At 54.0% G+C, this 12,568-nt stretch overlaps 1 protein-coding gene and 4 non-coding genes across 5 annotated transcripts; all 5 read right to left on the minus strand.

The window, feature by feature from the left end:
- Positions 1-3,820: 3,820 nt before the first annotated feature.
- Positions 3,821-11,311, minus strand: RPL3 (ribosomal protein L3). Its single transcript, XM_023221951.2, has 10 exons — positions 10,578-11,311; positions 9,391-9,583; positions 8,435-8,603; positions 7,703-7,838; positions 6,356-6,542; positions 5,670-5,830; positions 5,086-5,187; positions 4,577-4,672; positions 4,127-4,246; positions 3,821-3,921 (listed from the first exon to the last, which is right to left on the minus strand). The coding sequence occupies exons 1-10, from the start codon at positions 10,578-10,580 to the stop codon at positions 3,877-3,879; spliced, it is 1,212 nt and encodes a 403-aa protein (XP_023077719.1). The 5' UTR covers positions 10,581-11,311; the 3' UTR covers positions 3,821-3,876.
- On the minus strand, positions 4,778-4,870 carry LOC111549176. Its single transcript, XR_002733631.1, has one exon. It is a non-coding gene; the product is annotated as a small nucleolar RNA U83B (small nucleolar RNA).
- On the minus strand, positions 6,196-6,290 carry LOC111549177. Its single transcript, XR_002733632.1, has one exon. It is a non-coding gene; the product is annotated as a small nucleolar RNA U83B (small nucleolar RNA).
- Positions 7,839-7,893, minus strand: LOC111549179. Its single transcript, XR_002733633.1, has one exon. It is a non-coding gene; the product is annotated as a small nucleolar RNA U82P (small nucleolar RNA).
- LOC111549175 lies at positions 10,029-10,092 on the minus strand. The gene has a single exon (XR_002733630.1). It is a non-coding gene; the product is annotated as a small nucleolar RNA SNORD43 (small nucleolar RNA).
- Positions 11,312-12,568: the final 1,257 nt, after the last annotated feature.

Genomic DNA, 12,568 nt, shown 5'->3' on the forward strand with positions numbered 1-12,568 from the left:
AATTCATCATTTGACATTGCATGCCATTCTGAGTAGGGCGATAAAACCATGCAGCAATGAGAGTGACTCATTCCTCTGTCCAGTGTCTCCACACTGCAGGCATTCCCACCCGTGAGTCACTGTGTAGCCCTCTTGGTGATCAGAGAGAAAAAGCCTAATCCACAGAGCGTTTGGTACTATCCGCGGTACCACTGCGGTGTTGCAGGGATCCACTGCAGGTGTTGGAGGGTAGGCTCACGGATAAGGAGGGCTACTGTAATCCCCTGCCTCCCGTGAGGTTTGCATCAGGCCTGGCGTGGGCTCCTGAGACTGCTCCTGAAAGGGAAGGGGACTTTGGGCTCCTGGGAACTGCCCAGGAGGCAGGGCAGGGGGACCCCCCAAAGCTGCAGCAAGTAGCTGCATTCTCAGCTACAGGGCTGAGAACGAAGGGGAGGAGGATGAGCTGCCAGCTGCATGGGGCTGCATCGGGGCAGGGGACAGAGGCAGGGCAGCACAGCCCCCGCCAGCAAGGCTGTCAACAAGGATCTAGGCAGAGAGCAATTTGCAGTGAGCCCACAAGGTGGCAGCCAGCTGCCCATCGCTCCGCACCCTGTGGCCATCCCCAGGTGAGCTGAGCGAAGTCCCTGGCTCTGTCACACCTTTTAAGGCAAAGGCAGCTCCTGCCACCACCTCCCTGTTCCCACTTGCTCAGAAATTCCCAGCAGGTATTTTTTCTTTTTTTCAGGAGGAATGGAATGAAACTTCTTGTTCTGTCACCACAGGATTCCGGCGAGGCCTGTCTAGGGGTTCTGGTGAGAGAAAAGCGTGACAGGAAGCGCATGCCAGCAGGCACTTGGAGATGTACCCTTGGTGACATGCACAGGCACGGCAGCCACCCCACCCACCACAGGCCTCCGCTTGGGACAGCCGGGCACACGCACAACACAGACGAGGCCCAGAGACGTGGGAACCCCAACAAACCGACTCCATGCTGGGGAGACAGGAGATCCAGCTGGGAATGAGCCCACATCATGAAGCGCCCCCCTCAGGAGCTCATACCCTAGCCCAGGAGCCTTGTCCTGCCCCAGGGCCTTCGCACTCGCTGTTCCCTGCCGGGAGTGAGTTCCAGCACAGGGCTCCACGGGCAGGATCCTCGACACTCTTCAGATCTCAGAGAGGCCTCCCCGACCCCGCCCACATGACTCCATCCCAGTGACCTGTTTTATTTCCTCACAGCCGTCTTCACTTCTAAACTGCCTTGCTTTTTTTTTTTAAGATTGTATTACTTGATTTTATTTTACACTAGGTGGTGGGCACAAAGCAATCCTTAATAAAGCTGACAATTAGCTTCACTCAACATTTTTAATAATGCACATTAAAAAAAAGTATTCCTCTTACAAATTCTTCTGCAATCCAAACATACAATAGCTTGGAAAACATTTGCCTTGCTTTTTTCTTGACAGGATCTTGCTCTGTGGAGCACTCCAGGCTGGAGTGCAGTGGCGCAATCATGCATGGCTCACTGCAGTCTTGACCTCCCAGGCTCAAGCGGATCCTCCCACCTCAGCCTCCCAAGTAGCTGGGACTACAGGCATGCGCCGCCACACCCAGCCAACTTTTAAATCTTTTGTAGAGACAGGTCTCACTATGTTGTCTCAAACTCCTGGGCTCAAGCAATCCTCCCAAAGTGTCCCAAAGTGCTGGGATTACAGACGTGAGCCACCACACACGGCAGGCAAGGATGGGCTGTGTGGCTGTCTACAGCAAAGGCTCAGCCCCCAGTCAAGCCAGGTTGCCCATGAGAAAGGCTGTCTGTGCACTTGGGCACACGTGGACAGGTACAGGTGTGACGCCAGCCTCTACTTGCAGCCTGCAGGTGTGTCTGTTACTGGATGCCTGTGTGTGTGTCCCGATCCTGGGGGCAGACAGACTACCCCCAGGGGCCTTTGTTCTTTGCATCCCCACAACTGAGTACAGAGCCCTGGAGAGGCAGCAAGGCTCAGCCAGGACATCCCAGACCAGCAAACCCTTTCCTATCTGGGATGGGTGGGCAGTGGGGCTCCAGGCCCAGCCTAAGGGATGGGGAAGGGAGGGGACAGGCTGGGACCCCTGCCCACTCATCGTACCCACCAGGACGAGATCGAACTGGGGGGAGACTGACAAGAGGCAGCACCCAGACAAGGCAACCAGGTCTCACACCTGGCCCTGCCACTAAGGTGCCTGGTGGCCTTGGGACAATAGGTCCTGACCCATGCGGGGCATCTGGAGATTCTGATGCAGAAGGGAACCCTGCCCAATCCAAAACCCCTAGGCAGGGCCCTCTTGCAGGGCACGTGCCGCACACTCACCCCCTGGTGGCTCCAACCTGAAGTGCAGCTCGTCACCCAAGCCCAGGCTGCCAAGGCAAAGCTGGGAGGGGCTGCAGGGAGGGTTCTGCCTTGAGACCAACTGCCTCAAGCCAAGCTCAGAAGGGGCTGGAGACATGCAGGGGGAGGGGGGGGACACATGTGGGGAAGGTTTCTGCTGCACACAACTCAACTCTGGCCTGCCCCTGCCTCAGAACCCACATGGCACGTACCCGCTCTGCACCTGGATGACTTCAAGATATTAGTGCCCCACCCTGTACCCTCGAGTCCACAAGGAAGCAGTGACAACTTGGGCATCTCCCCAGCTGTTCTCCCACAGTCCCACACACACCGAGCCCACAGGTGCACGCCGATCCTCAGATCCCAGCTATTGCCAATCCATCCAGACTCAGACATGCAGTTAGGGCCTGGGTGACTGGCAGGCCTGCCAGATACTCTGCTGGGTGGACAGTCAACTGCCACAGCTGGGGACTCTAGCCACCAATAGCCCGGGGAGGGCTGGAGTCCAGCACAGCGCCTGCACACAGCCACAGCACCTGGAGCTGAGGGACCAGCTGTAGTCCACGCCCTGTCCTGGTAGAGCCTAGGTGCAGCTTGAGCAAAGATGGCGAGTCAGCCAAGTGGATCCAGTCGCCAGGGTCTGTGCTGGGCTTCACCCAGCTGACTGGGCTCCAGGCCAGGTCACAGGGGTCAGTCCAGAGCCTGGAGGCTTCCTTCAGCTTACAGCAGCAGCCACACCCCAGCATCCTGGGCTCCAGAGGCTGAGGGTAGCAGGCACTCAACATGCAAGTCAACAAAGCAACTAAGTCCCATGCCTGGGGTGTGGGGTAGACAGGCCATCTCCAGGGAGGACTGGGACTGAACCAAGTCCCAGAGGGCAGATCCCAGCCCAGAGCGGGGGGACACAGCCCTCTACCACACGTTCCAACTAGGCTTCCAGCTGCCGAGCCCGGGCAAGTTCCTCAACCTCTGTGCCTGTGCTCATGCTCTCCCAGTACCAGACTTGGGGTGCAGATTACAAAAGAACCTCAACAAGCCTTAACTGGAGACACCCTTCCCTGGATTAATTTAAAACCAAATGAACTTTTTAGACAAGTAACAGACCCAGGGTCTGCCTGCACATCATCAAAGGCGCCGGGGAACATCCAGGCCTCCTTGTCTCCCTCCCCCTCTCCACATCACTGGCATCACCCAAGCTGTGCAAACAGCGGAGACCCAGCTGTCTCGCCCTGGCGACAAACATTTGCACAATGCCCACTGCTCCAGGCTGGCTTTCTACAGCGCAGCAGCAGAACCAGGTCCAGCTTTTAACCTCCCTCCAGGGACTGAGGGTGGGGGACAGAGTAGGAGGCCAGAGGGCAAACCCAGTGCAGCTACAGAAAGGAGGGCAGTGGCCTTGGGGAGCACAGGGCACCTCAGGGGCCCCCATCTCCCTCCCCAGTCCCAGCCGCTCTCCTGGAGAAAGAGGCAAGATGTCAGTGGAAAATAACTTTTATTGAGACCCCACCAGCTGCAAAATCTGCTCCTGGCATTAAGCTCCTTCTTCCTTTGCAATTCGGTCTTTCTTGAGTGGTCCCTGTGGGGAGAGAGGCAGTGGTCAGAGGGAGAAGATGGCAGGCGACAGCAGATGCCCACTCTAGAGGGGACCAAGACTCCGGGCCAGTCTCCACAGCCACAAGAGAGGCCCAAGGCATCAAGACCACCCCTACCCCGGGTGGAGCCAAAGGCTGGCGGGGGCCAAGTCACAGCACCCAGCGAGGGGGGCAGGCAGAGGCGCTCACCATGAATGCTTTCTTCTCTTCCATGGTCTGGAAACGGCCATGGCCAAACTTGGAGGTGGTGTCAATGAACTTAAGGTCAATCTTCTCCAGAGCCCGCCGCTTCGTCTGCACCAGCAAGGACTGTGGGCCAAGAGGGGAAGGGATTTCGGATTACAAGGAGACAGGCTTTCCTCAGAACTTGGTTCACAGCGCCCCTGCATCTGGGAAGCCACATGAATTCAGCGCCGCCCACCCCCCCCCGCCTCGCCCACCACCCAGCAGATGAGGACACACTCAAAGCAGCAAACAGCCCAGCAAGGCCAGACTGGGAATTTTCTCATTCCAGGACTTCAAAGCCAGTGTGAAAGGACTGCCAACACCCTCTCCTTCCTTTCCTCTGCCACCAGCGTCTGTGGCCTTGGATCCTCCCTCTACAGGAGCCCCCCCATGACCAGGCAGGGCCCGCCTCACCTTGCGGAGGGTGAGCACCCGCTTCTTGGTTCCCACCACACAACCTTTCAGCATGACAAAGTCATTGGTCACTTCACCATAGTGGACAAAGCCACCCTGGAAAACAAGACCATCGGATCAGCACAGGCCCAGCACCAGGCACAAGAGGGGACTGTTGTGCACAGATGACCCCTCCAGATTCAGGCCCTCTCCGACCACAGGGCTGTTCTCAGAAGGAAGGCAACAAGGAACGGTTCCGCAGTCTGTCTCGGGCGCTGTGCCCAGCGCACATTCCAGGCCTCATCACTGAACAGCTGAGCCTGAGACTCCACTTCTCACCAGCTAACCCCAACAAGTGGACTCGAATGACAACATGCCATTTACAAGGAACACAGCTAGGTGCTGTGCTGGCTTCAGCTAATGATCCTGCTGACAGCCCCTAGGAAGCAGGCTATCCCCAAAGACACGAGGACCTCACCCCACAGAAGAACCCCGGGGTGGCCTCATGGAGCAGAACACCCATTACTTACCAGAGGGTTGATGCTCTTGTCAGACAGGTCATAGTCAGTGGAGGCATTGTTCTTGATCAGCTTGCCGTCCTTGATAAGGTAGCCCTGGCCAATCTTATAGATCTGAATGAACAAGAAGGGTATAAGGCTGGGGCATTAGGGACAAATAAGCCAGACACGCCAGTGTGCTGACCTGCAAAGCACTCTAGGAAGGCCGCTGAGGCCTCAGTCCCAGCCACAGAGTATCCCAACTTCAGAGCAAAAAGGTGGCTGGCTCTCCAGGTTCCTTTCTGTTAAGTGGCTGGGCTAAAACTAAAGATCCTGCTGTACAACATAGGAGGCCTGTCACACCACTGGTAGTGGGATCAGGGACCGATAAGGCTAGTATCCCCAGCCACACCAAGTCAGCCTCACCACAGCCACTTTACAGGCTGGCACCTTACAAACTATGAAGATGGGCCAGAATTGACCCATGAGAAGCGAGCCACTGATGTCCACATGATGCATAAGCTACAGTCCATGAAGCAGCGCTGACAGACACAGAAACCCCAGCCCCCATCACGAGGTCATCTTCCCACTCCCAGAGACCACTCTCAGAACCTCACCTTCTTATTGATCTCAGTGCGGTGATGGTAGCCTTTCTGCCCAGCACGTGCCACAGAGAAGGCCACACGAGCAGGATGCCATGCCCCAATGCAGGCCACCTTGCGCAGGCCTCGGTGGGTCTTGCGGGGCAGCTTCTTGGTGTGCCAACGACTGGTGACCCCTGGAATGGATACACATTACTGCACCTTAGTGCCAGCACCTCCCACTCACCCCTTCCTCCTACTCAACAATGCCCAACCACGGCTGGGTCATCTGAGGGGTGATGAGATTATTTCATGTGCATTACCCACAGATCTCCCCTGTCAAGGTGGACAGGCTCTGGGGGTGTAACCCTGAACTCAACTGTGAATGGGCGCTTTTTAAGGCATCCATTAGTTTAAGCTCCCCCATCCGCAGGGACTGACAGACGTAATTCCAAGCTCCCCTTTGCAGTTATCTACTGAGCTTCAAAGAGCAAAGGGTCCAGGAACATGGTAAGAAGCTGTCCCCTCGCCCTCCGCTATCCCAGCCACTTCTGACCACAAGGCTGTTCTCAGAAGGAAGGCAGTAGAGAATGGTTCCACAATGTCTGATTCGGGCGCTGTGCCCAGCGCTCACTCTGAGCCTCATCACTGAACAGCTGGGCCTAAAACCACTGACTTCTCCCCCAGGTTTGCACAGCAACGCAAGCTGCTGCAAAGCTCACCTTTGTAGCCTTTGCCCTTGGTCACCCCGATGACGTCGATCATCTCATCCTGCCCAAACACTTGGTTCACAGGTACCTGCTGCTCGAGCCTCTCGCGGGCCCAGTCCAGTTTCTCGGCCACGGTGCCTCCGTTCACCTGGATCTCCATCAGGTGGGCCTTCTTCTGGCGCAGAGGAAGCAGGCGCATCTAGGAGGAGGTAGACACAACTCAGCTTCAGCTGCCAGTGCTCCTCCCACAGTAGAGGAACTGCAGCTCCATGCGGCCTGACTGATGTCAAGCACACAGCAAAAAGCCAGTTAACTTTGAACAAATCACTGAACCTCGCGAAGAGGAAGGAACTTTCATTTTTGCCAACAGCAACAACTTAACTTTGGATTCTGGTGCCTGAGTTACTGTCAGGATGAGCGGACAGGGCCCACACCACAGGCAAACAACCAGATCCCAGCACCTACCAGCCCAGTGTTCCTGTGGCTGTCTTTTGGGTCAGTTCCCCTGGGGTATTGCAGTAGTTTTACCTCAGCCACCTACACTTCCCCTAGTGACAAGCCTGCTTTTGAGACAGCACAAGCTCTAAATAAGAAAACGCATCACCGGACGCGGTGGCTCACGCCTGTAATCCCAGCACTTTGGGAGGCCGAGGCAGGTGGATCATCTGAGGTCAGGAGTTCGAGACCAGCCTGACCAACATGGAGAAACCCCGTCTCTACTAAAAATACAAAATCAGTGAGGCGTGGTGGCGCATGCCGGTAATCCCAGCTATTCGGGAGGCTGAGGCAGGAGAATAGCTTGAACCTAGGAAGCAGAGATTGTGGTGAGCCGAGATAGGGCTATTGCACGCTAGCCTGGGCAACAAGAGCAAAACTCCGTCTCAAAAAAAAAAAAAAAGTGTTGAAGCATAAAGCGTTCACTCAGGAATAGCCCAGCAATGTCCTAACAAAATTTCAATGGTGGAATCTAATCTGTGGTGGCCCTCACCACATGAGGTTGTACTCAGCACTTGCAATCAGCCAGAATAACCCGTAAGAGGACAGCAAGAGGCACCCACTCTAACCAAGTCAATAAAGGGCCTGCTCAGCTCACAAACTAGGTTTCCAGGAAAGCAGCCAGTATCTCACAACCGACTTTCAGGCAGGCATCTCAGTGTCACTGGTGAGTCACCACCAGTTGGGTCAGCCAGTTGAATTTTAAAGGGGCATGGTTCCCTTGCTAAGGGCCAGTAAGGACACAGTGCCCTCTGCTGGCAAGGGAGAAGCCTACTCACAAACATGGGGGCACGGGACCCCTATGATCACACAGGTCACTTTTACTCAGTGGCAGGCCAAGCCACCCTGGGGAACTGCACTCACCTGGGTGTGGGCAATGACACGGATGACTTGGCAGTACTTCTTCATGCTGCTGAAGTCCTTCTCCAGCTGCTTCTTGCCATCCTCATCCTGCCATTTCTTGCAGTACTTGGTAAAGGCCTTCTTCTTAGATTTATGCCTTCAGGAGCAGAGTAGAGTTGGGGAGGGGGCCGGGTGCAGGCCTTCATCACCCCTCCGAGGGGTGAGCGGAAGACACACTGGCACCGCATGGGGATGGGGCTCATTGCCGGCTTCTAAGGAGCCTTTTCCACCGGCAAGCGGAGCCTGGATGGAGCTCATCGGGCAGAGCCGAGCGGAGCTGAGCAGAGGTCCACAAGGTTAATTTAATTTAAGTTACAAGCATTCAAACAAAATTCTTGCTCCGGGGTGCTAGAAAGCAAGCTTTCTGCCTTGGGGGAGCACCCATTCAGTGATGGAGGAAATGGGACATTCCAGCCAGGGCCAGAGGCTATAGGGGTTGAATTATCCTGCTACCTCTCCTGGTTTCTAGTTGGACTCCTCAACCAACTGGGTCCTCAGCCACCACCCACTAGCCTGGACTCAGAATGAGGCTGTCAGCTTCCAGCTGAAGCCCGATGGCTGGCCAAAGTCTGATCGCAGGTATTTTTCTGTTCAAGAGACAAACTAAACCCGAGACAGAGCTGAGAAACCATGCACACGCTGCTCCCTGCTCTCTACCTCCCAAGTTAGGGACTGCAGGGCCTCCTCCCTCACCAGTTCTTATAGAAACGCCTCTTGCATTCATCACTGATGTGCTCAGCGAAGACAGTCTTGAAGGTCCGGAGGCCTCGAGGGGTTTCCACGTAGCCCACAATGCCCACAACCACCATGGGTGGCGTCTCCACAATGGTTACAGCCTCCACCACCTCCTTCTTGTTCACCTCTGCAAAAAAAGCAGTAGTCAGACTTGGCAGGAGCCCAAGCAAGGGGTGTAATGTTTTCTAGGAAAATGCAAAATGCCCGTTTAGGCCGGAACGGCAACTGGGCCCCACATCTGCAGTCTGGACACTCAGAGCTGTCCTTATTACCTACTTCTCATTCAAAGTGCATTTATGTTCTTTAACTTAAAAAATATCAGGACCCTAGATAACCAAATACCTGTCCAGCTTCAATTCTCTTCTACGGAAACCTCTGGAGGCAGACAAGATTTGCTATCTATCTGGAAAATTCAGTGTCCTAAATTTAACTAGGACACACAAATAGCTCTGAGTTCAGTTTAGAGTCAATATCAACTGTCTAACGTTAATGTCTCCATGGCTCAGCAACCAGTGCTGTTAGACATCTCCAAGTGGAACACACACAGTTAAGTGGCCATTATTCATGCTTTTAGGTGAAATGCACGTGAACAAGTAAAACATGAACGAGGCACTTCTTATTCCAGCCATGGCAGCTCCAACCCCCTACACTAGTGTTACTTTTCTTTGCTAAGGCTCCTGGCAAATTTACTGTGCTCTGAAAGCAATACCCCACCCGCACCTAAAGCAAACAGTGCCGGCCATCTGTAGCCTTGGAATATTAGTCTTGAAGTTGTCCGCTGTCACAGCAGTTCTGACAACTTGTAACTCCAGCTTAAAAAAAAAGTCTGCCCTCTGCTAACAGCTTGACTCCACCTCTCCAGCTTTCCTCCCCCTCCACTCCTATCCCCCAACTTTTAGCAGGCCTGTACATACTAGATCCTGGCCTGTCGACTTCCCGCACGATGTGGGTCATGCCAGCCTTGTATCCCAGGAAGGCTGTGAGGTGGACCGGCTTAGACGGATCATCCTTAGGGAAGCTCTTAACCTTCCCGCGATGCCTGCTGCTGCGCTTCCGGGGCAGGAAGCCGAGGGACCCATGTCTGGGAGCGGAGAACTTTCTGTGAGACTGGGGAGGGGAAAAAATCACCGTCAGCACCCAAACCAAAGCAGTGCCCCCTTCTCTAGTTCCCAGCTGCCTAAGTTCCGAATCTCAGCAATACTGAACACTGACCAGACACCCAGCAAACCGAGTAAAAAGATAATTCTCTCTTCCAGGTTTGCATATGTCAAGAATGTTTTTGTATTCGAAAAAACTTAAGCTGAATCTTATTTCAAATCCTCTCAACCTGTAAGAAAACGAGCCATCCGTTTTTTTCTCTAACACCACACAAAAATACACTAGTGACACTAAAAACTGCCTAACAGGCAGCTTTATGCGCCAATTAGCAAGGTTTTGATCACTAAAGAAAGGCACTCCAGGGACAAATGCTGGGTAGCAGCTAGCCCATACTACGCTATGCGCCCGGACACTAATTACACCGATACACGTAGGCCAGAGAACTCGGCAGAGCCAAATCAGAACATGACAATCAGCACACAGTTTCTGTCCGCCCGTCAATAAGTTCATCATCTGTGGCTTCTGGGAGCTCCAGAGGCCTTCGGAGTGCACAAGCGGTCCCAGATATTTCAGGAGGACTCCACAACACTCTCCTCCCGCAAGCTTCTTTACCTCCCAAAGAGAACGGTGCCAAGAACCCCCACCCAAGGTCCTCCTATCCAGACCAGCTGCTTATGGGCCCTAATACCAACGAATGATGGAGTTGGTGAGATCGAAACTCAGTAATGACTCATGGCTTTAAAAATGCCGGGCCTCCAAGCCTGCTCCCACCCTTACGGCCTGTCTCTGGCCGACCTGCAGGCCCAAAGCCAGTCCTCCAAGCGCTCTTCTCCACAAGCCTCTCGACTTTCCAGGAAATAGGCCTGACTGAGGCCCCCGCTGGGTCGCCTGTGCCCCTAGAGCAAGCCCCCGGCGCCGGCCAAGCTGCGATGGCGGCGATGCGTCGCGGATTCACCCGTGCCTACGCCGATGACAATGAATCGGACGCCATTACAACACTTACCATCACGCCATCAAATCCCGCCGGTAGAGGTCGACCTGCCGTTGGTGCCCACTATATAAAGTCAAATCTGGCTCCGCCCCTTCCGGCGTGCGAGCGCGCCCCCGCGGCAGACGTCGGGTCGGGGGTCACGTACCGAGCGCCATTTCTGCGCATGCTCTTCCGGCCTAACTTTCGTTCCGAGGTGGACGTCAGCTTCTGAGACCGAAATTAGACACTCTACGGCGAGGGGTCGGGTTCAAACTTAATGAAAAGCCGCGGAGACGCGGGCTGAGGGTTTGGTGTGCAAGTCTACGGCGTCCGGTAGCAGCCAAACTTGATAATAATGAAGAAAAAAGGTGCGTCGCTTTTCTTCCTGTGATATGCAGCTATCTCTGGAATTGGCGAGGAAAGACTGAAACCCTTGTTTCCTGGCTCCCACGCTGGTTTTGCCGCGACACCAACTTGCCTTTAATACCTTTAATCTCAGGCTTCCTTCCCTGAAGCCCTGTCTCTGCCATTTCTCCCATGCTAATGCAGTGGCCCGCGCTTGATTCTGAGAGTCTCAGTCCCAAGCCTGCGGAACGGCCTCACGACCTCGGGTCATGCCGAGTCCAACTGCCCAGCCTCCCTGAGCCCCATGCCTTCCAGACCTCTGCATCAACGAGGGCTTTCGCTGATCTCCGCTTGGGCTCCAGGGTGACTCGGGTCCTGACCGATTCCCTGCCTACAGGCTCCTCCTCCCTTACGAATCTTTTTTTTTTGTATTTTTAGTAGAGACGGGATTTCACCATGTTGGCCACGCTGGTCTTGAACTCCTGACCTCGTGATCCGCCCGCCTCGGCCTCCCAAAGTGCTGGGATTACAGGCGTGAGCCATCGCGCCCGGCCCCCTACAAATCTTTCTAAGAATCAGGTATCTCGTTTCTTTACATGGACCCCTCGTTGTTTCCTCGGAATTAAGCATCAACTTCAGCGACCGCGGAAGACTCTCTCCTAACCGTCTACTTCAGCCTCATAGCTGAACCCTAGCACACGCTCTCATATTACCTTCTGCTTCCTCCGTCCCATCCTGTCATCTTTTATTCTGGGCCTGGCCTTCGCTCCCACCGGGGTTTAAAAAACATTCTCTCGGCCATAATCCCAACAATTTGGGAGGCTGAGGCAGGCGGATCACCTGAGGTCAGGAGTTCTAAACCAGCCTGGCCAATCAAAAATACAAAAATTAGCCCGGCACGATGGTGTGCGTCTTTAATCCCAGCTACTTGGGAGGCTGAGGGGGGAGAATCGCTTGGACCCAGGAGGTGGAGGCTGCAGTGAGCTGAGATTGCGCCAGTGCATTCCACCCTGGGCTACAGAGCGAGACTCCGTCTCAAAAAAAAAAAAAATTATCTCAATCCTCATACCATCCCCAAAGGACATAACTGATAGATCTTCAATCCATTGTTAGAAATCCTGGGGGCCACATATGTTTCAAAATTCAGCATTTTTTTAGTTTTAGAACGGTAATATGGTGCACCTAGTGTATATTATGTAATCCAGTACTCTTTAAAGAAAAACAATATTCCGTAAGGAAATATGAATATTCACATTGAGTGGGATAAATATAAATAGACTCACATCAGTTCAAGGCTGACTTTGCTGCCCAAAAAATGCATCAGTTTACTTTTTGCTGCCAAATAATTTAAGAAGCGTTTTAAAATTTCAGGATACAGGCCGGGCACTGTGGCTTATGCCTATAATCCCATCACTTCAGAAGGCCGATTGGGGGTGGATCACCTGAGGTCAGGAGTTTGAAACCAGCCTGGCCAACGCAGTGAAACTTCATCTCTACTAAAAAGACAAAAATTAGCCGGTTGTGGTGACTGCACACCTGTAGTCCCAGCTACCCCAGAGGCTGAGGCAGGAGAATTGCTTGAATCGGGAGGCAGAGGTTGTGGTGAGCCGAGATTGCATCACTGTGCTCCAGCTTGGGTGACCAATCAGGATTCTCAAAAAAAAAAAAAAAAAAAAAAA

The sequence above is a fragment of the Piliocolobus tephrosceles genome, chromosome 19 (genome assembly GCF_002776525.5).
Source record: "Piliocolobus tephrosceles isolate RC106 chromosome 19, ASM277652v3, whole genome shotgun sequence".
Lineage (NCBI taxonomy): Eukaryota > Metazoa > Chordata > Mammalia > Primates > Cercopithecidae > Piliocolobus > Piliocolobus tephrosceles.

Bases quoted from the DNA above. Each gene is read 5' to 3' on its own strand.
- RPL3 (XM_023221951.2), bottom strand. The intron at 6,543-7,702 runs GTGAGTGCAGTT...ACCTCCTCCTAG, and splicing joins GTGTCATTGCCCACACCCAG to ATGCGCCTGCTTCCTCTGCG. The intron at 3,922-4,126 runs GTGAGCGCCTCT...CTCTCCCCACAG, and splicing joins AAGAGAAGAAAGCATTCATG to GGACCACTCAAGAAAGACCG.